The sequence below is a fragment of the Leptinotarsa decemlineata genome, unplaced genomic scaffold (assembly GCF_025532065.1).
Source record: "Leptinotarsa decemlineata unplaced genomic scaffold, Ldec_3_MD MMD2_tig00004307_RagTag_RagTag, whole genome shotgun sequence".
In the NCBI taxonomy this organism is placed as follows: Eukaryota; Metazoa; Arthropoda; class Insecta; order Coleoptera; family Chrysomelidae; genus Leptinotarsa; species Leptinotarsa decemlineata.
Window position 1 is genome coordinate 4,379,715 of NW_027412606.1, and position 27,515 is coordinate 4,407,229.

At 34.5% G+C, this 27,515-nt stretch overlaps 1 protein-coding gene across 1 annotated transcript in view; it reads right to left on the reverse strand.

The window, feature by feature from the left end:
• Positions 1-2,382: 2,382 nt before the first annotated feature.
• The window catches only part of LOC111509513 (beta-1-syntrophin), a 306,745-nt gene continuing 281,612 nt past the window's right edge, over positions 2,383-27,515 (reverse strand). Inside the window, exons 3-6 of the mRNA XM_074178803.1 lie at positions 7,023-7,225; positions 6,443-6,779; positions 2,680-2,864; positions 2,383-2,600 (exon numbers count right to left, since the gene is read on the reverse strand). Of these exons, the coding sequence (XP_074034904.1) occupies positions 2,508-2,600; positions 2,680-2,864; positions 6,443-6,779; positions 7,023-7,225 (818 nt within the window). The 3' untranslated portion in view covers positions 2,383-2,507. The remainder of the gene's footprint in view (positions 2,601-2,679; positions 2,865-6,442; positions 6,780-7,022; positions 7,226-27,515) is intronic.

Here is a 27,515-nt window from a genome sequence, read left to right on the forward strand (position 1 = left end):
TTGTAATTTCTGTTTTTGGCTTAATGAAATTGTTTTTTCAGCTTATCTTTTTAATTTTCTTCAGATCCTTTCAGGGATTTCAAATAAATTTATATAAGACAATGGATGTCTGAATTGATGAAATGCAGTAATTAGCGTGTTATCACACCTTAATTATGAAACCTGATTCAATCACTCCAGCATCTTTTAGACATCTGGGTTATCATGAACCATAACTTGGAGGCAGGAGATAAATTCTAAACTTCGTTCAATATACTGGAGTCGCAAACCTCGCACCAAATGAATATTGAAATAATTGTACTTATATTTTGCCAAGTCTCTGAACATTGCTCTAACTAACCCCAAGTTCAAACTTGAACAGAAACATGTGGTGCCTTGTGCGTTGACGACCGCTGTGTGAATCGGTGATTCAAACCGCAAATCGATCGATTTTCACTTCCTATCGTCTAACCCGTGTTAGAAATCACATGTTGAAAGATAAGACCTCGTTAGTCTTCAGCTCGTACAAGTCCCGACTTTTGAGAATTGTCGTTCGTAGCTGGTTTACGTGAAAACAGATTTTCATTTCAGTCTGTGTCAGAACATTTCGTTTTCTGCACTTCTGGCTGGTGCTTGTGCGATCCAGGGCGTAGCTCCTGTTCCACTTCACGAAATGAGTCAATGGCAAAGGCATTGTTATGAGTCGTAAACTCTGGAATAGATGAACAGGCATTCGATTCATTGTGAGAAACCAATACTCGCGAAATATTTTTTGTAAGAAGTGAAAACTTTTCGAGAATAAGGAGAGTGATGCAAAACAATACCAGCAGTGACAAGGAGTTTGAAATATAATTGGATGAAAATTTTTTGGAGGTGCCATATTTTGAAATATGGTTAGTATGATGTCGACGTTCTCTTCAAGCTGACTTTTTTGCATTTCTGCAACTCTTGTCATGACGGAAATTTCGCGTGTTAACACACTGTATAATCTGAACAACGATGTCGTCAAAGATGATTTCAGAAGGTAATTCTGATGTTTTTTGATATCGTCTTTGCCACTGGAATCAATAAAGTCGCCCCGGAGCGCCAATTAATTTTTGTTGTTTCATATTCCATGATTTGTATCAGTTTCTTCTTTAATATATACCACAAAATTTGTAGGCAAAATACTGATTCATTTTCAGTTTGCCCTTCACAACAGTATCCTATATTGATCCTTTTTTTACTATTTTTCAAAAGTATAAACTGTTGAATACGAAAAAAAAAAACAGCAATAAACCACTACAAAAAATATAGCTATGATCAATAGATATTGCAGTTGGTACAATTTTGCTGAAATAATAAATTTCTTCTGACGCACTTTCACTCTAAGAGACATGCAAAATCGATAAGTTCAGCTATAAATTCAGCTTTTTTTCGTGACATTGATGACTTATTTATTTTGTGGAAATTCATCTTCAATTAGACATCGGAATAAAATACTTTAATTTCCACTTAATGTATTGATATTAATACGACCAAGGTTTCGGTTTTAACACCATTTTCAAGTGTTCTAGCACTACTGACCTAAATAGAAATATCGGAGTATATATATCCGAGAGTAGGTATTAAGAAATATACCTATATTCATTAATTCCAACCACATAAACTTCAAATTGAAATTAATTGCGTTGTCATCTTTATAAATTCATTTTTAATGCAAAACCTATACGTGACAGAATGAAGAAATCTGGCATATATAGATTTGAATGCTCTGCAGTATATACAGGCCAGACCGGCAGAAATTTCCGAAGTAAGACTCCGTGAACACATCGGTGTAGACAAAAAATCTTCTATGCACGAATATCTATCTACAAGAAACAAACCACAAAATAAGTACGGAAAACCTCAAAACCTTACATACATGTAGTAAACGAAGGAAAATGAATTTGTTGGAAGCCATGTAAATCAATAAATCAATTAAAAACTCAAAATATAAAACCCTTAACGAATAAATAGATTTGTGCAGGTCTCCACTTTTGAATTTATAAAGATGACAACGCAATTAATCACAGTTTGAAGTTTATGTAGTTGGTATTAATGAATGTAGGTATATTTCTTATCACCTACTCTCGGATATATATAATCCGATATTTATATTTAGGTCAGTAGTGCTAGAACACTTGAGAATGGTGTAAAAACCGAAACCTTTGTCGTATTGATATCAATACATTAAGTAAGTGGAAATTAGACAAAGTATTTTAGTCCTATATCTAGTTATAAATTCAGCAGTAACTTATATCGTCCAAGTCTCTCTCAAATTATATAAGTAGAAGCCTCACACTGACATACGAACATGTAACAGTTTCACAAATTAAATTACCCGACAAAAAAATCGGTAATTGATTCAACCAAAGCCCTCACTTGAAAGTATTTCTAAATGTATTCAAAAGAAACAATGGATCTTCCGGTATAAATTTAACGACTACTAATTGACAAACCAGCTTTCGAATGCAACTGGTTGTTTAATGAAAATTCACAGAAAATACTTAGGCCGACAGTCCTAATCGATGGATTTTGGCAGATAAGAAGTTGTGTAGTATGAAGACTATTGGTTTTGGACATCCTTCCATGTCTAGTTCCTGGAATAGAAAAAATATTTCAATTGGAATTTTTCTAGGTTAGGTGGCGTGGTAATAATTTTGTCCTCTCAACACTTACTACTTCAGTTTCCTCTCCGGAACCAAAGTCCAGCCAAAGGTACTTCTTTCCATCGTCTGAAGAATTTCTCAATCTGTCGAAAGCATACCTCCATAGTGTTCTAGAACCTGTTCCCGCCTCTAGTAATGTGAATCCATTTTCGTAGTGGATAACCAACTGGGCAGGGCGTCCTTTCCAAAGACATCCTGAAAGCAGTGACAAAGTTGAAAACTAGCAGGAGGAATATAAAATAATACAATAACTTCAATTGTACAGTTGACGAATGTTATTACACCAGAGCTGAAGCCTTCAAAAATGGTAAAAAGTGAAAAAAAGATAATTGTAGGAAGAAACTCATTAGAAAAGGAAAAAAATATGATGAAAAATGAAAGGAAAAATAAACTACGGGTGATTTGAGTTCGGGAAGTGAAAGAAAATGTAAAGAAAATGAATTCGAATTTTTTTTTAATCATGTACAATTTTGAGCTATTCATTAAAATTCACATTTCAATTACTCAAAAAACCTAAGATTTCATGATACATTGATAAACGAAAAAATTTCAAATCGAAATATATTACTACAATTACCAAACAAATAAGTTAATAAAGTAAATATTTGATAAGACATTAACAATATTTTTGAGAATGTTCTGGAATCTTCTTTGAATAATGTTTGTAGATGCCTATTTATTGCTGTTTCAAAATAATTCATATACCTTAGTAACCTCCGAAAAATTTAAGCCCATTGAAAAGTATTTCAGTTCAAAAGAAAAAACAAAGTCTTGTCTCTCAACTGGACTGGAATTAATATTGGAGACGAAGAAGGTGATGGTCTTGAATATTTGGAAGATCAACTAGAATTGGAAAAGTTTGTCGAATCTAACGATGAAGAAATACCATCAAAGAGACAAAAACATGGATAAGTGATTAAAATTCAAGATAAGGTATTGATTAATGAAAATATTGAAGTTTTTAAAATATTATGATCAATAACGTAATCAGAATGGATAATCTAAATTCAATAGTACGATTTGCATGTATATTCATTTTTTACGAGATTTTCTATGACATGGATGTGATCTGAATTAGGTAATTAAATAAACTTTTTAACTGAATGAAATTGCAGCAATCACATTTGTTTTGATGAAATTGTACATAATGATTTGAAAAAATCAAATTCGAGTTTTTTTCGAGAACATTCACTATAGTAATGTATATTTTTCTCACACCATCAAAAAGTAGGGATTTCAACGAACAGAAACCATACTGACTTTTTGAAAAAAGCTGATATTTTGACGCGAGAATTTTCGATTGAAAATTAGGGAAACAAATTCCATAATAGGGAGGAGGAAACAAAATGATGTGATATCGAACTTGTTTTCAATTACCCCTCTGCTCCAAGCCACCCCAACCTTATATTCATAAATGGTAACCCCCTACTTATGATACCTTGTCTGAAATTTCTTAAGAAATGCTCTTCAATGGTACCCTTCAAAGCTACATTCGATGTATTGGTTTTGGTTTATTAAATGAAATACTATTTATTTACATCAAAATTTTATTTTCTATTATTAATTCAAGAAATGTTTAAAAACATTTCCATTACCATCGTAGCAATAATATTATATAACACTGTTGAACATTTTACGCCTGTTCTATTTTTCTTCATCTGTACCTGAAGAAAATTGACTCATTAACTAATTTAAACTAACTAAGACTAATTAAAAGTAACAAAAAAGGGGTAGTTGAAATATTCGTTTTTGAATGGTATTTTTGCATTGCATTTTTTACTTTATGACGGGAAACGATACTCTAATATTGATACATTTGATTTTAATTTTGATACGTTGTACACGAGAAACAGAATTTTTCTCTGCAACAATAATATACAACAAAGCTGAACGTATGGGAAAAATTTTTACTCATGGCAATGAATATTAGTGATAATAATAATAACTTTGTATACAGGTTAGACTACAATTGAAACAAAATATGTGAACAAAGTGGTTGGCGATACGAGCAGAGCTCTTGTTTCGCAAGAAGTTACAAAGAATATATGTAAGTATACAAATATTTGTAAAAAAGAAAGTATGGCGTTCATGGAGTAGAAACTACGAAACATTTTATTACATTTTGTGAATTTGGTGTTATAGTTAAACAAATTATATTTTGGCTTGAGGTAAAATAGGCCGATTAAATACTAGACAAAAAAAAATAGATGAAACCTTGGACAAATATTTCACGTTTTATAAGAATAAAATATTAATGAACAAATAGATAAAATCTTGGGCATTATGGATAAGATCATGCTACTTACAATACAGTATGACACAACTTTGGAATGAATTTGACTGAGATTAACTTATTTCACTCCAACAGATTTTCAAAAATTGTCTGTGAAGATCAGCGTTTGTTGAGAACAACAGTATTTAACCAGAGGCACCTGGAGAGATATGTAAGTCACGCGTACATTCCCGAAATAGTAGCAGAATTTAAGAAAAACTGATACTAACACAAATGAAAAAAGGATCAACTAAGATTAATGGACGAAACAACGCAAATTGAAGTACTTGGACAGTTTCCAATGAATCATACTTTATCGACTCGTCAGGCAGCTACAGTAACCGAATTATTTCGCGAAGCTGTAAGAAAGTACTTGATTTACATAAATTCCATCCATATGTAGTGAAAATACTTCAAGAACTTGATGACGATGATCCCAACTGGAAAATTGAATTTTGTGAAATTATGACAGCTAGAGTTATCGCAGAACCTTGGCTCATCAAAAATATTTGCTTTAGCGACGAGTGCACTTTTTATTCAAATGGGCAAGTAATTAAACAAAACTGTCGTTAGTGAAGTAACGAGCACTACAAATGGTCAGAGAAGGGCATACGCAATACCCCTAAAAAATAATCTAATGTTCGGACTCGCATATTCAGATTGTTGGTCCATTATTTATAGAAAGGAATTCAAATGGCGAAATGTATGCTCACATGTTAAAAAAAATCTATCGAACCTCGGATAGTTCATGAATTAGAGAATCAGAGAGATATACACTGCAATTGATGTTTAGAAGAAATTTTTTTAAATTTTCAACTGGATGGGGCACCTCCTTATCATTTAGTTCCAGTTAGAAAATGGTTAGATAATTCTCATGATAATCAATGGATTGAAAGAAGAGGTCCCATCAAATGGCCTCATATATCTCCAGACCTATCTTCTCTTAATATATTTCTCTGGGGCCACCTACATCTGTTGTTTTGAAGGCGCAACCTGACTCAATAGAGCAACTGGAAGAAAGAGTAATTCAAGACAACCAAGCTATTTACAGAGGAACATTTACCAATGTAAAGTTACCAATGTAAAGTCAAGAGTTAGAGAATAGACTCTATTACCTTCTTGCAAAAAATGGAAATCACTCTGGAAATTTTAACTTAAATGAATACTGCTTCATTTAATAAACCATAAACTACTACAGCGAATGTGGCTTCGTGTGGAACCATTAAAAAGCATTTCTTGAGAGCTTTCAGATAAGGTATCACAAGTAGGGAATTGCTATTTGAGACCTTACAGTTGGAGTGGTTGGGGCGAAGGAATAAGTGAAAACAAGTTAGCTATTGGAAGTTGTTTTCAGCGATTTCCTATATTTCATTTGGTTGCTCAGATACAGCCATTGTGAATTTTGAAATTGTCACCCTGTGTGTAATCAGAAATGGCTTCAAATATTTTTCAATCTCTTCGGTTTACTTCAATTGAAACTTTCTTCACTTTTCGTACTCACTGCAAACTAGTTCCCTTTGCGTTACAGCACTTGCATGACTTCCATTCACTAGGGCTTTCGCCCAAGCTGCCAAGTCCCTATGAGTTTCAGCTCTGAGACAATGAGTTATGACACCCTCCACCGTCGCACATCTAATACTGAATTCCGGTAATTCCGCCTTTTTTCCAGATCCCACCAACCTAGTTGCAATAAGGGGATAGGCTTCGGCAGGCGTTCTCCATGCTTCTCCAGACCATGGGGCGCTTTCATAGAAACGGAGCTCACTGTCAGTTACTGCTGCGAAGACAGAATTACACCTGTCCATATCGTCTGATGACTCGGAACTGGACATCGTGTTCTGGAAGGAAAAGAAAAAAAGGAAAAACATAAATATACATTTGTATATATGAGTTTAGTGGCTTTATTCCATATATTTCTATTACTTGGAATGTTAATTAGATAAAACAGAATCCTGGTTGGTAAGTCGTGATCGAATAGAAGATACTAGTGTATTTTTAGTCCAATTAGTCATGAGAAGATCATCAACTTTAGGGTTCAGCAAAGAATATTATCAAAATATACCAATATAAAATGTTCTCACCTCTGATCTAGGTTTCCTCAACAACCAACCAATGTGCCTGAGATCCGGTATCGCTCTCGAAGCTTCGTGGAGAGCGGCAGTGGTGAGGACGGCTAATGCTGAGTGAAGGGTGTTGAACCAGGCTGCGGCTTCTGCAGGATCTGCAGCCCTCAAAACGCAACTATGCACTGCGTCTGGAGAGTGGAGTTCTAACGTTCGACTCTCTGAAAAAAAATATATAATTTCAGTTTCTTTTCGTTATCTTCTCAGAAATATTCCTTCTTGACAATATTCAAAAAGTGATCCACAATTTGTATATACTCACACACAAAGGACAATGGAAATCATACAGTTATTCAATGAGATAAACTGTTTCGATTTGGATTTTACAAATCTGAGCTTGTATGAGCCTGAAGAAGGAGAATGGATAATTACGTTAAATAGAGCACTTCTCATTCCTCAGAACGGATTTGATATTCCCCGGAGGGTGGGATAACACTGATATTGAAGCACAGGGCCGCGTTATGTCGATGGATCTAGGCTAAGACCGCATATGATAAACATGCTGGCAGCAAGTACATTATGGTCTTAAGCGCCTCGCAGCAGGACCTGCATCTCTCGTCAGAAACCATCAAGCGATTGCCATAGAACTCCCATGACGAATTGTCTAACCATCAGTAACACACTGTCAGCGGCTATAGAGTTCCTTCTAGGCCTACCTCCTTTCCACAATTTTTCGTAGAGAGAGGCTAGATGTGCTGCATATAGACTTGTGCACATTGCCAATTGCACAAATCAATTCAATGCATAGTGCAACAGACTGTTGGTTGACACTGGAAGTCTCAGCATTCTAGAAATGACCCCTGACTATCAACTACCAACTGCCTCATAAAGTACCGTTCGCGGGTGAAGATCACTGGATCCTCCGGAAGAAGTAAATATTGAGAGCATGTAGTTGTTGGTTCACAGACAAATCAAAAACACCTTTCGGTTCTGGTGCAGGTGTTTTCAGTCGTAGACCAAGGACATATATATCAACCTGCCTAGGAACCTATGCGACTGTATTCCAAGCGGAAATGTATGCTAGTGAATTGTGTGCGGAGAAATTGAAAGAATCCAGCCTCATACATAAGTCAACAAAAATGTTTTCGGCCAGTCAAGCATCGTGGGAAGCTCTTGATTACTACCGAGCAACGTCTGAACTGGAATCAAATTGCCAAAAACTACTCTCCTCGATAGGATGAATCAACAGAATGTCTCTGGTCCGGATTCCTGGCCATCATGATCTGAAAATCAATAAGGCTGCTGACTCCCTCACAAAGGAGAGTGCTGCATTCAGGTACATTGGACCAGAACCTGTCATTGGCATCGCTTTAGGCTTTGCCAAACAAAGATTGAACACCTGGATGGCAAGATGATTTATGGAGTTCTAGCAGAATATTTCAGGATTGGCTCACTTCAAGGCGTTTATTCGCTTTTCGAAGCTTGATTCCAAACAGTTGTTGGACTACAGTAGGAATGAACTACGATGTCTAACAGGCCTTCTTACAGGTCACTGTCATTTGAATCATCATATGCAGAGACTCGGACTGTCATGAGACAGTGTGTGTCGCCTTTTTTTGGAAAATGATGAAACAGTAGAGCACATACTTTGTGCCTGACCCGCTGGAGTCCGAATCAGGTTTTCAGGGTTCGGCTGAGCCGTACTCTTACCATCTTACCTGAAAGACCACACCATACAAACCAATCGGCCCCGTTAAAAGCTGGGTTTATTTGGTCCAATGTGAAATTGTGAGTCGATTAGACTCACTCACTTTGGACCTAACCTTACCCAACCCACGACGTAAACTTCAGTTTCCGACTTCAGCCCACATAATCTGAGGAAAGCGGAGGACATGTGCTTTCATAACTTTGTTCTTCCTTGACCGTTCCAATGACCATTTATGAGGTCTTCTGTGAATTTGTGTGTGGGTTTTATTCCACCTGCCCCATTACTGGAAACTTCTTTCACCAATTCAGCGATTTGGCTTGCAAACCCGAATTGATATGTCTTTGTGCCCTTTTTCGCCAGCCCACAAAAGGGTCCTAGACCTATCATGGTCTTGTCATCACCTTCACGGGTTAAATCCATGGATTTCTCATCACCTTTGTGTTCTTCGTGTCCGGGTATTCACGCTAGTGTAACCGTTTTATGGAAACCTAGCCCATTGATTGCGCTAAGACCGCTCTGGTTCTGGACATATCAATGCCATTTGATTAGGTCAGTAGTGGTGTAATTTTGAACATGATGATATCTTAACCAACAGCTGATAACTTGTTCTACTCAATTCTCATTTTGAAATGTCACAGTATACAATGTCATTCCCAAAGGAAGCACCATATGGGAAACTTATTTATCAAGGGTTTTTCGACAAAAAGGTATTCTTGATAAAAGTTTGTGCATCCCCTGAAACTAAACAAGTACCAACAAAATACAGTACAACACACGTAATATACGAGAAGCTTTCTTGTCCAAAATAAGTGTTTTCAGTTGAATCTCCAGGAAGTCAATGAGTTTGTTCCGAAATACCTATTTTATTTTGACGTTTTGTGTTTTGATATTATGAAATATCAAGTTATTGTTCCAATACTGTATAATTTTGAGTGATTTTCGGTGTTAACAAAAAATAAAAATAACTTTGCACCAAAAACTTTGAAAATTAATTTACTTTTCAAAACAATTGACCGTGGTTAACACCATAGTTATGTAAATATTAATATTACAGGCTTTCAAAATGAACTGTCATATACAGGATGCTGTCTATTTATCGTTTTAGCAATTTTTTTTTCGTAGTCCCCATTTTGAAAAATGAGTAAAAAAATAAAACTTCACTTAGATTCCAACCACAAGAAAAATTTTCATTTCATCTTAAAAATTTAGAGCCGAGATTGTTCATAAATCCAAGACTCTGAACCCAGATATTTTCTCCTGCACTCATAATATACTCTAATGCATGAGACCCTACCCATAATCATAACACTGACTGTGCCACACACATATTGTCATTTCCAGGCCCCAACCTTGTGTTGGCATTACGGTCCAGCGATGAAAGCCAGCGCAGCGAGACTGCAACGTATTCAGAATTTTTATATTTGCTTTCCATATTTGAAATCGGTAAATTTGGGAATATCGGTTTCAAATTCACTAAATTAGACTATTGAGCGGGTGAATTCTAAAAATGATAGATAATGTCTGATCGGTTCTAGATCGAAATTTCAGCGCAATAACTTTTGCAAAGCAGCGGTTCTCAGGCTTTTTTGTGTGTGACGGAACCCTTTTGGAAAGCAAAATACTTGACGGAACCCTACAATGAAACAATAATATAAACAATGAAGACAAAACTTTGGTGTCGGATACATCAGGATTATATAAGCTGACTTGTGACACTTGCCCGAAACTGTATATTGGCCAAATAGGGAGAACATTTTCCCAAAGGATTAAAGAGCATTGAAGTAGTTTTGTGAATAGAAAGACCAATTCCACATTTGCAAACGACCTTTTAGCAGAAGGACATGAGTTCAATCATGAATACGATGTGTTACATTTGGAAGAGAAGAATTTGAAACTCAACCTTCTAGAATGAGTAGAAATCGATAGATTCAGGAATTTGGGTGATTTACTGAATGATCAATTAGAATTGAATAACTCCCCGCTACTAAATATTTTTTCAAATGTGGAAACTGGGACATAAGTTGATGTAATTTATTTTATTAAACATCAGGTACTTGAAATGTTGGTACTTCAAATTGTAGAGTAAGGTATATTCAGCATTGTAGAATCAGTTAGTGAAGACACGTCTGAAGAAGCCATTGTATGGCGAAACACGTGTTGTGTTCTCGTAAAATCGTTTAGTGAAAATCTCACAATGAAGTATTTTTGAATACGTTAATAAAACAATTTTTTCAAAAGTGTATTCTTCATCAATAGGGGGGACCGGGGTTGGACGACATATTTTTTGTCTTTTGCATTTTTAGTATCCTTTTTCATAAATTATCAATGATATTTTCATACCAATAGATAGTATTTTCTTCTTCAACATCATCCATAAAGGAAATATAACAATTCTTATGAGAAAAAAAGTGTGACTTTCAACCCCGAGCCGGAGATAGTTGTCGTCACAGTATCTGGGGTAGATAGTAACATAGGTAATTGAGGGGTATAAAAAACATTTGAATGAATATTTTTTCGAAAGTGAAATAATGTACGTAATTAATTATATTCAAGAAGAGAAAAAAAGCGTGTCATTCGTAGGAAAAAAAAATCTACTCCAAATGGAAGAACTTCCATCTGGTAATTTCAATACCAAAAATATAGGTCCATCAGGCCGCAATGCTTTTAAACTGAAAATACCCATCCTAGCGATATTATATCTAGCCAGTACAATATGCGAATTCACAATTATGGCAAATGTAATCTGCCGAATGTAACGCTGTTTTTCAAATATCCTTGGAAGACGAACCGAAATAAATATTTGGAGCCATATATGTGTTAGGAATCACACGTTAAACGGTGAGTTCTCGTTAATCCTTAGGTCGCACAAGTTTCAACTTATGAAGGTTGTCGTTCGTAGGGGTGCGACAGCTGGTTAACGAAAACACAGATTAAAAAAAATTCAAACAGGTGTATTTTTCTAATTCTTTCTTCTGTTTGTCTGTAAAGATTTGTCTGTACATTTAATAACCAACTTTTGTAGCCAATTTCTTCAACAGTGTATTTTTCAGGAGACAGTATCAGACTGCAATTATAATTAATTCCAAAATCATTTATCTTGCAGCACGCAGTATCACTGCGTAAAATTCTAGTCAATCAGACTTTTTCATTTGATGCCTTGAAATTTCTATGATCTCTAAAACAAACACAATTGTACGTAGAAGATCAAAAAGCCAACAAAAAATGCAGCACATATATATATGGTTTTGGTTGTCACATGTGACAACCAGCCCCCGTCAAGTTGAGACAACGAGCACCAAAACACATTTCAAAACATAAGACCCTAAAATAACTCTGAATCAATATTAATTCATAAAAACGGATAGTAATATCATGAACCACAGATATCTCATCAAAAATACATGAAATAATATATATTCACGGAAATTCTAGTATTTTTATGAGACTCGATACAAATGTACAAAAATTTACTTTCGCCATCCGAGAAAAAGAAATGTAAGTAATAATGTGTGTCACAAGATTCTTTCTTTGGAACTTTTGTCCGAGGGCATCGGAAATTATGATCCAGGGCTTATTCGATTCGGAATGACCTCTGGTAAATTTTTGGAAAATTTCAAGAGGGGCTCAAAAAATTGCCAAAGTTATAAACAATTTAGTGATGAAAGGGGATTAGGTTTTTTGCAAATATTTCGGAAAATATTGAAGATATCCAAAATTTGAAAAAAATCCTCAAAGAAAAGGATATTTTCTGAAACAAAGTTCCACCTCCCGAAACTCTATCACCAATATTAATAATTTGAATTTAGAGGCGAAAATAGCGCTTAATGTGGGCGATGCGCCTCCTGCAAGCGCTGACCGTTTCGGACCTTCGAAATATAAAAATTATTATAACCCATTAAATATCATTATTGAAAAAATAATTCGCATACCTTCTAGACACTTAAATAAACAAAAATCCGTGAAAAGAAGTTTTTACCGTGATAATTTCATTAGATATACTTTAGTTAATCAACTAATTTTTACAAGTTTTATATTTACATAAAAACTATGATAATTTTTGAACTATGAACCTCAAATTTTTTCCACTTCGTGGAGCTTCTCTTGAAAGCCTTCAAGAAAGATTTCCGTTGAAAAAATTTAAAAAAAATTATTTCCACTTTGAATATATAAAAAAAATTTCATTGCTTCAATTGAATTCTTCACTTTTTAATGTTTTTGGTTATTATTGTCAAAAATTATTCGTATTATTATTATTTGAACTTACATTAAAATTATTTTTTATAATTTTCAGCTCCATTTGTTTGAAAAATTGTTATAAAGGAATGTATTGTTTTTTGGGGGGATAACTTATCAGTTATGAATATGATTTCTCAAAACAAAATTGTTTCTTAAAAAAAATGTTTTTACTTAAAGAAGCATTTGTTGATTAAAATTTTTTGCTACTAAATATGACTATTAAGAAAAGATTTCATTTGAATACTCACAGTATTTATTTCTTTTTGATATTCTGAAGAAAAATTTTTTTTTATAATTTATATTTTCTTCATTTATTCAATAAACAATTTACTTTGAAAAAAATTATTTTTCATTTATGAGTTACTTCAATAACAATGATTGAGAATCATTAGGAATTGCCAAACGTAAAAAAATGTGTGAAAAATAGAGAAAATTACCCAATAAGTGACCCAAGGTTGTTTTTGTTTTTTTTTGTAGCATTCAAAAATATATTTCGTAAAAATTAATTTGTTTGAAACAATTTGTTTGTTAAATAAATGAAGGAAATATAAATTAAAATTAAGTTTTTTTTTCAGAATATCAAAAAAAAATAGGCATTATGATTTGAAAAAATCGTTCCTCAATTTTCATATTTAGTAGCAAAAAAAATTGTTAATCAACAAATGCGTTTTTAAGCATTCCGAATCGAATAAGCCCTGGATCATGATTGGGAATGTTAGTTCTGACAAAAATCTCATAAAAGAGCTCTAAAACAACGCATTTTAAATTTATCAACCTTTCTCTTTAAAAAATTATTTAAATACTTGAAAAAGAGGAATGAAATAATGCATTCAACATTTAAAGGGATTTGTTTCTGTTTCACCATTTGGCAACATCGGTTATAGCTAATAAAGGACAATGAATTTGTTACCTGTATGAGACAAACAAAGATGACATAATTCAGAGGCGTGCTGTTTTCTTTACTTATGTTCCGAGTTCCGAGACATTCTGTGGCATATGACATTTTGTGCACCTAACCTATCTTCCTCTATAACAAAACCACTGTTGTTTATGTGGCTTGTGGAGGTGGTATTGAACTATAATTCATATTTTGCCTTAATTGTTGATTTATAAAGATAATTTTCCTTTTTCAAAGTAGAATATCTAGGTACGTATAAATTATTTCAACTTGATATAGGCGCTGTTGCCAATATGTGAATTAGAAACAAATCCGTTTGAAAATTAAAACCCAACATTTGAAACATCAATTTGAATACTTTCCGAAATTAATTTGAAAAACTCATGAAGTAAACTCAACTTCATTTTGTTCAAACTTGCATTTGCTGTAATAACCCAAATTGAGGAACATTCCCCATTTTCGTTGCCCTTGGACGTTGCCTTATGATCCAGACTATATCTCTCTCACACAGTATGACCGTGAACTGAATGACGTTAGAATGGAGGAATTGCTCTCGAAATCCTTCGATTTTGCTCGATAAACTTTTCGTCCGTTCAATTTTTCAATAAGGCCGCTGTGACAACCAACCCTTAAGACCATACCCGGTCTTCTCTAAGCATAAGAATATTATGGAAAAATAAACTGTGGAGTTCCACAAGGCTCATTTCTAGGTCCACTATTATTTATTTTGTACATAAATGATCTGACATCTATTGATATTAAAGGAGAGTTCACACTATTCGTTGAGGACACTACAATTTTATGGCATGATCAAAATCCCTCTGAACTTGAAACAGTAATAAATCATGATATTAGCAATATAAAAAGATGATGTGACGCAAATCTTCTCAGTTTTGATACCTCTAAAACGAACGTACTTTGCTTCAAATGTTCCATCAGCAATTAACAAATTGACAACATCTTTGTTGAGAATAAACCATCAACCAAATTTCTGGGATTATCCATTGACACTGATTTGAAATTTGAAGACCATATCAAGAGTCTCAAATGAAAGTTATCCTCAGGGTCTTATGCTGTGAGGCTAACGGCATAAAGCATAGTGTATAGTTTTCAAGAACATTACTCGAATAATCATAACTTGACAAGTAGCGATAGCTACTATATGTGAATTTGTTTATCGAATTATTTCAACAAAGCTTTGTCAATAAGATGTTAATCTTAAGACAATAAAGCATATTTTGACTTTGACTTTGATAAAAAATTGAATCGCCGAGAGAGCTCAAGGACACACACAAGGCACAAGTGTGCTAAATCTGAAGGTGACTACATTGAAGGAGACCAAATAGAAATTGACGAATGGATAAATGAAAATGAAAATTCACTTTATTTTTTAAACAGACCTCGTAACTTTAAAAAAATCAAATATAGAGACAAAAACATAACAGTCTCCGGCATGAACATATTATCCAATAAATGCAACGAAACAAGTCACAATTTTCCACATAACCATTTCTCATTACCATGTCTGGGAAATTCTGGAACGTGCAAGACACGAAAGGAGTAAATCACAACAGTGTGAGACGATTGCATTTGAATAATAACCGGGTACGAAAATTTTATTGGAAAGGTGTGTATCATGTCTGGAAACCATTTATTCTGATGGATCGATACAATACACCGTTATTTTTTGTGAAGTTTGCAAACTCCTTGATGTATGTTCGATAAATATTCGCTGCCAGGACGCGTTGAGAAATTGCTAACGCAAACGATTGGAGGTATCATGCAAGGGCTTTAGATAAAAAATACAGTATAAACAGTTTCACGAGCTAACGTTTCCCACAGTGTTTCGATATTTATTGTAGAGATAAGCAAACTTATTTTCCTGAACTTCTAGAGAGCCTTCCAACATGGATTTCCGAACTTTGACAATTGATAACCGTTTTTTTGAAGCTACATCTGTCAAATTAGTTGTGGTTTATTCAGTCTCTCTTGCCAAATCAACATAGACCGATATAGCATTCAAGAACACGTGCAAAAAATGAAGTAATTTCATCAAAATAGGTGTTTTTTTCGGGCAACGTACCGCGCGCTTCGCCATTTCACGGTCGCCATAATCGTCCTACCGAAAGGACTATTCGCAATCTCGTGGATGAATTTGAGTTCACTAGTATAGTTTAAGTAAATATATAAGTTCAAGTAAATATATTAACTCGAAGATTCTCACGGATAAAGTATGATGAGCTGTTTTTTCGGATTTTATCCCCATAAGGATTGCGATAGAGTAATAGATATGTGGGGTATGAATGAGAACGTTAGAGTGATTAGTGACTTAGCCATGGCGATGGAAAGGATGAAAGCGACACGAGTAAAGAATAAAAGGGTGGTGGTGATTCAGAGAATCACAAGGCAAGGCTATTGCCTTGCTTTGTGAGGAATGCAGTTGAGAGATAGGAATGGAAGGAGAAATGAATGGATACGCATTGCGAATGAATGGGCAGAGAGTGTGGTGAAGGATGAACGGGATGAGTGAGAGGTAAGCTACCAGTTTGCAAAAACAGAAAACTGGAATGTTGACGATCTTCTCAATCTGGGCAGACTTCTTTAGGTACCTACACATAGTCTAATTTGTGGAACTCTTTTGTAGTTTTTTCTGGCAAATCAAATGTTTAAACGAATATTACTGGACTCTTGTATTGTTGAAAGCAGAAAAAAAACTTTTGTTCATATTTAATTCATGATGAGCTTAAAAAGTGAGGATTTTTTTAGACTAGTTTGTCTTTTCCTCTTAATTAGCTGATCTACTATATTACGTATATATGAAATATGTGATATTTACTTAGAATTGTGGTTTGTATACTTGAGTTTCTTAATGAAATTGTAATTAAAAAAAAAAAATTTGAATCAATAAAATTTGAGTCTTCTACCCCACTGGTTTGGATGAGTATGGTTCCTTTGACAATGGTGGCGTTATATAGGGGGAAAATGCCTAGTTGTAAGGGTTTCGAGTCAGGCCAGCAAAGACAAAAAAGGCATTATTCATGTCTGTGAGAGTGTGCGGGAGAATCTAAGGCAGTCGATTCCGCATCACTCACAAAAACTTTCGCAGACCCCAACTTGGCGAATTTTGCGTCGTGACATGGCCTACACCCGCAAAACTTCAACTGACCCAGGGACTGACAGTAAACGACCATAGACAATGACTTGTGTTCGCTTAATATGCTCTGGAGCACATTTATCTCCAACGATGAGGCCCATTTCTGGATGAATAGGTACGTGATCAAAAAAATTGTCGAAAGCGTTCGTTGCATCATGAAAAAGTCACTGTTTAGTGTGTATTTTGGGCTGGCGGATCATGGGTCCATATTTTTTTGAGAACAATGTTGGCCAGGCCATCACTGTCAACGTCGAGCACTATAGGTCGATGATTACCAACTTCTTTTGGCCTGGATTGGATGATCTGGACACTAACGACATGTGGTTCCAATAGGACGATGTTACGTGCCACACAGCTCATAGTCTAGTTGACAGGTACTTTTAGCAACGAAAAGTTCCCAAGTTAATGAAATTTGAAAATGTTGTTTACACATGTTCAGTGATGTCAAATCCAAGTTTTCGACCTCATGGAGGTTGTGGAAAATTTTTGGTGGCCGAAAAACCGCGAGATTTCAGGGCTTGTTTTAGTTTTTCACCTATAACTCGAATACGGTCGATATTAAATGGAAAGTAATCGTAAATAAAATTGAGGAGAACGAAATTCCCCGTCAATCTACAAAAAAATTAGGCACATGAGAATATAGAAGAATTTCAATCTATTTATGAGTTACATGACTACAACACAAGAAATAACAATTATCTGATAATGACTCGGTATCGGATTTCTACGTCAGTTAGTAGTTTCCTTGATTTGAACTTATTCAATAAACTCCCAACTGGGGTGAAAAGTATATGAGTCACAAGCAATTCAATAAAACAATCAAATGGTTTTCCACTAGGATTTTTTTTACACTCCTGGCGTATATGAATATTGCCACCTGTATTGCTGCAACAATGAGTTTTCATTCAAGTAAATCCCCTCAAACTTCTTGTTTTTCATCATATACTAGTTTTAAGTAATTTTTAGTGATTAAATTATTCTTAAGTGTACCAATTTTATAATTGTCTCATTAAGCTTGTGTTATCAAAAAAAAACTGTATATGTATTGTAGTTGTATATGTTCATGTATTGGGACGTGCTTCAAATGTTTTCAAAATAACGTAGTCAAATAAATTATCTAACTATCTATCTATCTACAGTAACAGGTGTTGGAAAGGAGTACAGAATTTCTAGAAAGTTCTGTAGATGGCGTACCCTTGCCTCTGCAAATCAAGAGCTGGTCATTCTAGATAAATGCATACTTTATACATCTCTCGTTTGCTACAAGTTAGAGTACGCTACTTTGATTTGGTATCCTCTCTAAAATGTACATAAGGAATCCTTGGAAAATGTGCAAAGGCGTTTTCTAAAGTTTCTTGTATTCAGAACTGATGGCGTGCACCCTGCTAGAAGGACTGACCACTCCACACTACTTCAGAGATTCGGTCTACCTTCTTTGAAGCAACGTAGAGTTTCATCAAGTATCATTATGTTATACAAAATGTTGCATTGTTCCATTGATGCACCCTTACTACTTAAACAAATTAACTACAACGTATCACACGTAGACAGATCACTTTCTATACCCCATTTACTAGTTCCAAACTTGGAAAAGTGGCTCCTAAAAATTTGATGTGTGAAAATTATAATACCCACTGCAGTCAATGCGATATTAATATCGATCCACTGAAGACCATATTATCCAAAATTGAACAAACCATCATCTAGCTTACTGTATTTATTTTATATTAATCACAAACAATAAATTATTTAATATGTCATCTTCTTTCTTAATTCGATCATATATGTGAATTTATTTCCTAATTTGTCAAATTCCTAATATGTCAATCTTTTATTTTATATTAAGTAGTGTTTATTTATACTGCATTATTATATTATGTATTGTCTTGTAAACGGATTCATCGGTTGGGCAATAAATTTTGTTTTTCTTTTTTCTTTTCTTTCTTACTTTCTCATTCCAATGGGGCACACGTACCACTTTCTTGCTCTAGGTCAAGAAACGAGTAATGAAACGGTACAACGTCATTGTAATGACAATGTCATTAAAAAAAATGCCCGATAACTAAGTAGCAACAATTTGCTGCTGCTGTTCTTTCTCTATCATTCTGACGAAAGCTCATAAAATAGTTTCAAAAATATTACACTGTTATAGTTCATTTCAGAAAACCGCTTCAACTATTCATTACCATCGATGGCACTTTTTTCACTCCCGTTTATATCATAATTCTTTACAAAAATCATCATTCATAATTACGGGTGTCAAATTACGGCGGTTCCACCTCTTTATTCGCATAGTTTGAAACAAAGTTGAACTGCCAACTTTCACGTTAATTAAATCCAGTGATGCCACGTAACATGTACAACTATGTAATCTGTTACATACTTCAGATGGTATTCATTATAAAACAAATTCATTAAGAATGGCATTTTTACATTTTGAAATATGAATACATACAAACATCATTCTATTCCATGAAAGGAAGAACTTTTATAAAATAGCAAACTTTTTTCAAATGTTTATTACATTCTTCACTGAGTTTTATATATCGTCTATATTACACTATTTTGAAATAAAATGTAAATTGAATTCTGACAACACCCACTCGCAGTTATTAAAAACTGTAAAAACTCTAAATGAGTTTGTCTGATAGTTCAGGAGCTAACATATTCTAACGTATAATATTCACATATATCCATATAATAATGGCAAAATATGTCAAAAAATAAATATCAGATTGATCGCAAATTAGGGTTTAAAAACTCTATTCAACTTCGATTGGTTTCAAAATATCCAACCAATGAGATAAAAATAAATATCAGATGTGATTGATCGCAAATTAGGGTTTAAAAACTCCATTTAACTTCGATTGGTTTCAAAATATTCAACCAATGAGATGAAAATATTTATATGAGGAGTCCCTTAAACTCTTCAATACATAATATAAAATAAAGTCGATTCTTGCTGTCTATCCCTATGTATGCTCAGATCTTCAAAACTAAACAATTGATTTTGATGCGGGTTTTCTATCAGTTAGATTGGTTCAATAGGAAGGTTTATATGTACATAACATGCATAATATAGTAAAGAAATACTGATAATTTCAGAGATTTCTAATATGATGTCGTTAATAAACACATTTTTTGTTTTTACATTGTAAACGCTGGCTGAACCTTATGAGATAGATCAAAATAATGTAGTACCAAAAATTTCCGGGATGGTGTATGTCTATCTCTTAACCCGCGGCCGCACTGCAGGATGCTAGATGGTCGCTTGGAGGTTGGATGGTAAATGTGGATGGTGGAGGGGCAATGCATCCTGGACGCAGTGAAATACAAGTTCATAATCGAGAATTACAGTGGCAAATAGTGTTATAAAAAAACGTGGGTGCATACTTACAATTTGAGGCGTCAACAGGACGAAGAATTCGTGAGAGTCTACATGAAAATTACAACACCCTGACAAATTTCATTTGTATTTAAGGATGTCAGTTGAGGCATTCGACCTACGTTTGAAGTTGGCTGAATGCAAATTGCAAAGAACTTCAACGAACTTCAGAGAAGCTATATCAGCAGTGTCGTCAAAATTTTTGAATGGGTCTGCTGGGTCCCAAATTGCCCTTCTTTTGTACACAGAACTTATTACGTTTTCCTCTCTAGCTAGGCCACCCGGCTGGAATATCAAACACGACTGATAAGGTTGGATAGACGTCTGTTACTCACGTTTATGAATAGCAGGATGTTCGCCAGGCAGCTATCTACCATCCACCATCCTACAATCTTCCTGCAGTGCGCCCTTAGCCCTAGGGATATCCCACAATAATCATTTTTTATCCTACGAAAAATAATGGCTTATTTACGAAGAGATTTTGAGCAATACAGCATTAATCTTCATCCAGTCGAGTACTTCGAATGAATTCAATATAGATCAATATGGCCCTCCACAGCATGTTATTTGAATGAATATTTTCGAAGATATCACAGATTGAAAATGCACGGCATTTCAACATTGCCAAATCGTAAAATTTACGAAGCCTATAATTATCAATTCAATTATGGAAGTGTATATGAACCCGTTAACGTTTCAATTGATGGAAAATTCTCCACATGGAATAAAATGTACACGAAAAATCATGTTTGCAAATGAGTTCTACATCTAAAATCAGTGCAAGAGTCGATAGATCACAAAATATTGACCTGAACTATAATTTTATGCATCTTTCAATAATATACAGATATGAAAATAAAAAAATATAGCAAATATTCAATTTATTCTACAATCCTCAATCTGTACAACTGCAATTTATTATAAAAAAAATGATTCCTACATACATACTAATATGGCTACTAAATTCAATGGTTATAGGATCGCTTGGGTAATCTGTTGAATCTTCCAAAACCTAAGAGGAAGGTTGAATGAGGTCAAGTATAGACAGAATTTATTGTACTCGAATTGATCTAACAAAAGCTTCTGAGGTAATAATACCATTAATCATATGATAAAATTCAATTAATTTTGTTTTATACTTTCAGTATGATAATACTTTCTGTGGAGAATACTTGAAGTAGTAGAAATAAAAAACTCTGTCAGCAAATTCATTATTTCCGTTGCCCTTTCATTTATAGTAACTTTTTAAATGATTTCTATAAAGTCCTGGAAGAGTAGAAGGATTGTAGTTCTTTCTTTTCAATACTTTCACCCATTTTTTTTCTCATCATTTTATCCTTTGGGAACCTGAACTCATTATATGAAATAACTCACTTATAAACCAATGCGCTTTCTGTTTTCTTGTGCCTTTACGCACAATTAAAATCAACACAAGAATGCACCATATTGATATTCAAATATATCTCTAAAACACTTTCAAAACAAACACAAACTAAACTCAAGGAAAAAACGAATTGTTCCTACGCGAGCTATCAACTAAGAAAAAGTTGAAAGTCAATATTGTTAAAACAAGCATGTTCCGTCTTCACCTCCATTTTTTTTGTGTTCATATAATTAAGAGATATTGTGTTTGTCTGATTATTTTTTTCCCATATTTTTTTTTCTCTCATTATCGTGAGAACGACTGTGCGTTCCATGTTGGGAGAAAGCTGGCTCGCAGAGAAGGGAACAGATACCTTTTTGAATCGGTTGTCAACGGCTCAATAAGTGATCTACCTCGATAATAATAATTTCGCTCTACAAGTGCAAGACTTCGATAATAATAGTTATTCATATAAACACTTGTGTTTATGCCCAGTTTCCTCTCTAACAAAAGGAATTCAATCAACGTTGGATCTGGATGCAGAACGATTCCAAGGTAGGAAAACACAGTCTCGTGTAATAAATTCTCATCATTATTCTCTGGCCATTGAAAGGCAACTTTATAAAACCGGTCAAACACTCTTTGAGATAGCGAACTCCTATTTTTTTTACAGTCCATTTATCGAATACAAAACAAAGCAGAATGGATCCGATATGACATACATTTTCAATGCCGAATGAACCAATAAATTGTGATATGTGTACTCCATTTTCCTGAGAAAATAAACGATCAATTGAAATTTCCTGTAATTATTCATTTTTTTCAAAGAATAAAGCCAGCAAACAAATAAATATACAATAATAAGATCACTCGAATCCAAGAATTAAGCATAAAAATGGACAATAATATTCGCCTTGATAAGTGATATAGTACAAGTTATATCTAAATATAATTTTAAATAGAATTGAACGAGTTGTATTTTCAAATGGTTTTCGAATGCTCATGAACACTAATAAAATAAATCAATTATGCATTCATGCCACCCACCAAAAAATAGAAATTCAACGTTACTGGTACATTAGCCATATTGTCATCCAGTCAGCCAGCGCCCTCTGTAGTGTATGCTACAATGTGCTCTTTCTAATGTGAATGGTTTTCACAAACTTCGTATTTTTGGTAAAATAATTTCAAAATGAATGTTGAGCCTAGTTTTGTTAAAGCTGACTCCCGACAACTTACCAAAAGTCGATTTTAAAATGATCGATGAAATTCACTTGAAAAATTTGCAACACTTTGGTACCGAAATGAAGAATGAAAAATTGATACAGTAGGTGGTATATTCAGTTAGCCCCTTTTATTTATATGACATTCATTTCAGACTTGTCTTTTATCGAAGGATGGAAAGTTTTGATTTCATTTTTATTTTATAACAGCTTAGGAGCAGTTTGGTGACTGAAAAGAGAAGCAAAAATATGTACAGTGAAATGTAGAATTACTCCAGAACATATCAATCCAAAAATAACCTGAGAAAATATTTTTCGGAATGGAAACTAATGACACGGAATATGCAGTAAAATAGGTACCCGCCGAGACCTACCTTTTACAAAAAAACGTTCTGTAATTATTTAATTGTAACAATTGTATTCACACCGAGTTGACAACAATTACAACAATAATGGCGTCTGTCAAATTGGATCATCAGATCTGTGATTGGATATTAAAAACCAATACACTTGGCAACTCCGCTCTAGACACGATCAATTTCATTGGTCAACAGACACGCGGCCAATTTAAATTCTTGCTTTTCGAATTGTTCTTTTTTCTGCAAATATAAAGAGATCTTGGGACCGATTACGCTTGATAAGTATGATATACCCCTTACTCGATCAGTCTATAAGCAAACCAGTATCATTTTGCATAGCATGAAACAAGCCCATTTTATTTCTCATTCTTTATGCTTTCCAGTTTTTGAAAGCTGGCTGTGGACATATACCAATTAATTAATTTACTACTTTTTCACCGATGATATTCATAAACAAATCAAAGAAGACATAAATGAATTTGATACATCTGACTATGCTGTAGATTACAAATTTGGAATTCCATTTGCAAATAAAAAAGTTTTAGGTTTGATGAAAGATGAAAATAATGAAAGGATTATGACACACTTCATAGGGGTTACAGAATTCAATCCAGATATATTAATTTTTAGAAATAATTAATGATCCCTTCCAAGTGAACACCATTAACAATAGTTCACACAGCAACGAATCCATCAACGCTGGTGTTCCTCAGAAATCCATATCGTATTCAACCCTCTTTTTATTGTATATCAACGACTCATTGGAGAAAAAAAAAAGGATCAAATATATTACTTTGCTGACGGCACTTGTCTCTCGTCATTCCAGTTGCATTCCGAGACATCAGCTGCAGATACACATCTTCACCGTCAGCAGGAGGTTGCATATCTTGATGGGGTTCTTGAGAAATGTTCGAATTGGAATGAAAGGTTCAATTCATTGCCACGAAAACCCAGACATCAATTTTCTCCAAAAAAATGAATAATTCCGAACCGGATATAATGTCAGGACAGATGATTCCGCTTTCTGCTTCGATAATTTTGTTGAGGATTGAAATGGACACGAATATCTTTCGGAACAATCAGGTAGCTGGAAATGCAAAGACTGCTTCTCAAAAGATTGGAACACTAACACGGTTCCGAACCAGAAAACTGTACACACCTCAGCAAATGTTGATGCTTTATGAAGCTCAGATCCGACCCTGGAGCTGCTGGATTCCATCCAAAGAAGAGCCATCCGCCTAATTGGAGACACGAACATCACTCGCAATCTTGATAGTCTGGAACATCGAAGAAAGAGTGGAGATTTGTCTCCCTTTTATAGATACTTTCATGAGAGATGTTCAAGTGACTTGGCACTGGCACTGGCACTGTTTGTTGATGATACGTCAGTGATCATCAATACCAATAACCATCACGATATGGCGAATAAATCTACTCACTGCATCAGTGCGATGGTAAAAAGGTGTGAGATCAATGGCATAGTAGTGAACGTTCCTGAAACGAGTTTTGTTTCATTTGCACCTGCTCCATCAAAATCAGATGTCAGTACAGACAAAACTTTTCAAACAACCTGATATGTTGATTCTGTAGTGAAACAGAAAACTGCAGATCTACTCACCATGTGCCTATCTCAGAATCCTTTTCAATTCAATGAGAAGTTTTATTCCAGCAGCAAAGGCTAATAAATAATGGAAAATCCATTGAGTCCTTTGCTAGCTTGAATTACTTTGAGAATGAAATCTAGAATAGTCATTAGATAAACAGTTTCTCATACTAGTAGAGATACAGGTAAATAGTTCAGCGAGTTTGTGGAATTTGTCAATTACATTCATCCGTCAATTAAATTCAGCAGTAAAATGAAGGTGAATAGTTCAATACATTTTTCAGGCTCCGCGATTACTTGAATTGATAATGAACATGATTTTGCAGACATTGTCATACACAATTCTGCGTCACATCCCTTTTGAATATGCCACTGTCAGAAAGTAAATGTTCAGAGACAACCGAAAATTACATCATTTTCTAACATACACTTCGATTGCCAACTATTCTAAAATCATTTCACTCAACCTAGAAAACTAATAACAAAGAAGTGCGTCTACTATATAGAAAACACGTGTTCCGATTTCGTTAAACTCTTCAGTGGAAATCCCACAATGAAGTAAATAATATAACACATGGCAACACATTTTCCAACAACTCACTATTTCAATATTATTTTTTCCTACACATAAAAGCTGCGCTGAAAGGAAATCAAACAAATCTATGACGATGCTGAGTATTACTGGAATTTTTTCCTAACACCAAACCGTTATTTTGTCATCTCGACACATGTTTCGATCACCAAGTGATCACCTTCAGTTTAATTAAACAGTTACTTTAATCACTTGGTAATCGAAACACGTATCGAAATGTTGAAATAGCGGTTTGGTGTTGGGAGAAAACTCCAGTAATATTCATTACTACACCAAAGGTTCCAAACAGTGCAACACAAGTGTATGACGATGATCTTGAAAGTTTCATTATAATTCCATGAAAATGATGAACGAAAAACTCAAAAACCGTATTGTATCAAAACAAGAAGTTTCATAATTGTTCTCATCGATCCTTGATATAACAGATTGTTCGTGTTCGGGTTAGATAAACATATTGAATCTTGTAAAGTTCAAGGCAGACATTCCAAGAGGAAGGAAAAGATAATATTTGATTTTAGCAGAGGGAGATTGAAAATTTCCTTCGGGTCCGATTCAGAATGAATGTATCATTAGTTGTACTAAGATAATATTTACAGTTACTTGAGAAAGGAGGCGACGTTTTGTTTACATAATGAAGAATTCAGACCGTTTGTAGTCTGGGGAGTCACAATACTTCAATCGATAGACATATAATAATAATAAAGGTCTTTATTATTTTCAAATAATATCTGTTTGAAATTTGTTTTTCCGTTAATCAGCTGCCGCCCCCATACGAACCACAACTCTCAGAAGTTGAGAAACTTGTGCGAGCTAAGGACTAACGAGGTTTTACCTTTTAACGTGTGATTCCTAACATCTTTACATATAGATTTCAACATTGTATGCAAAAAATAAAAACATTTCTGAAAATAAATGGCAAAGTTCATTTTCTGCAGACAAACGATAGTTTTACTACGAAAATGTTCTTCTTGTTCGTTCTAGTTATTGTTCAGATTCAAACAAGTGGAGGAATGATCATTCGATGTTACTGTGTCTTTTGGATATGGATGAATACAGATCAGTATAAAGAAGTGGGTACAAAGGACAAAGTCCAAAATTCATCTAGCGACAATGAAGATGAAAAAATTTTGGAACGGTGTAGAGAAATTGCCATAGAAGTTATAAAGAAGAGAAATTACTTTGAAGGATCAGCAAACATAAGCAGACAATGTACGGTCTTAAGATTTATTCGTTGATAGGCAAAGACAAGACACCAACTGAAGGTTCTGGCGCCAGGGTGGAGTAGAGAGGGTGGTGATATGTCAGATGGACATTAAACCGTATTTTCCAGAAGGAATGGCGAAGAAAATCAAAGATTTCGGCATGCCAAAGGTCACTAAGGTATATTTCCATTAAGAATAGTTGCATCGCCAAGTGCAGCACATCAAATGAAAGAGAAATTGCAGCATGACTCATAGAGGCATATGAATCAGAGCTTCAAATTCTGCTTTCCTTTCCATTTTATTTGAAGTGCTGTACATGACGATGTGAAAATTAAGCATTTTTATTATCGAACAGTAATCATATGGAGAAGTGATTCAACATGGAAAATTGTTCAGGATCGAAATTGCTGGAAGTTATATCGCCGTCTCCTGAGTCAGAAGAAGCTTCTTCATTCTTAAACGGTCTAACTTTTCTTCTATTGTAAAATGCGATCATTCAATAAGAACCTGTGCATGCATGAAAAGCAGATAGACTTAGGTACATATTGAATCCCAGTTTCAATGCTTGTCCCGCGCAATTGATGAAATTGAGGTATGATAAATCTCTGTTAGGTTAGGTTAGGTTAGGTCTAAGGTGAGTGGATCTATTCGATCCTCCGTCGCAACCTGCAAAGGTTCATTGTGGCTCACACCTATTCATATTCGACGAAATGAACCCAGCTTCTTAACGAAGACGATTAGTTTGTTTGGTGAGTGATCTTTCAGGTCGAATGGTAAAAGTACGGCTC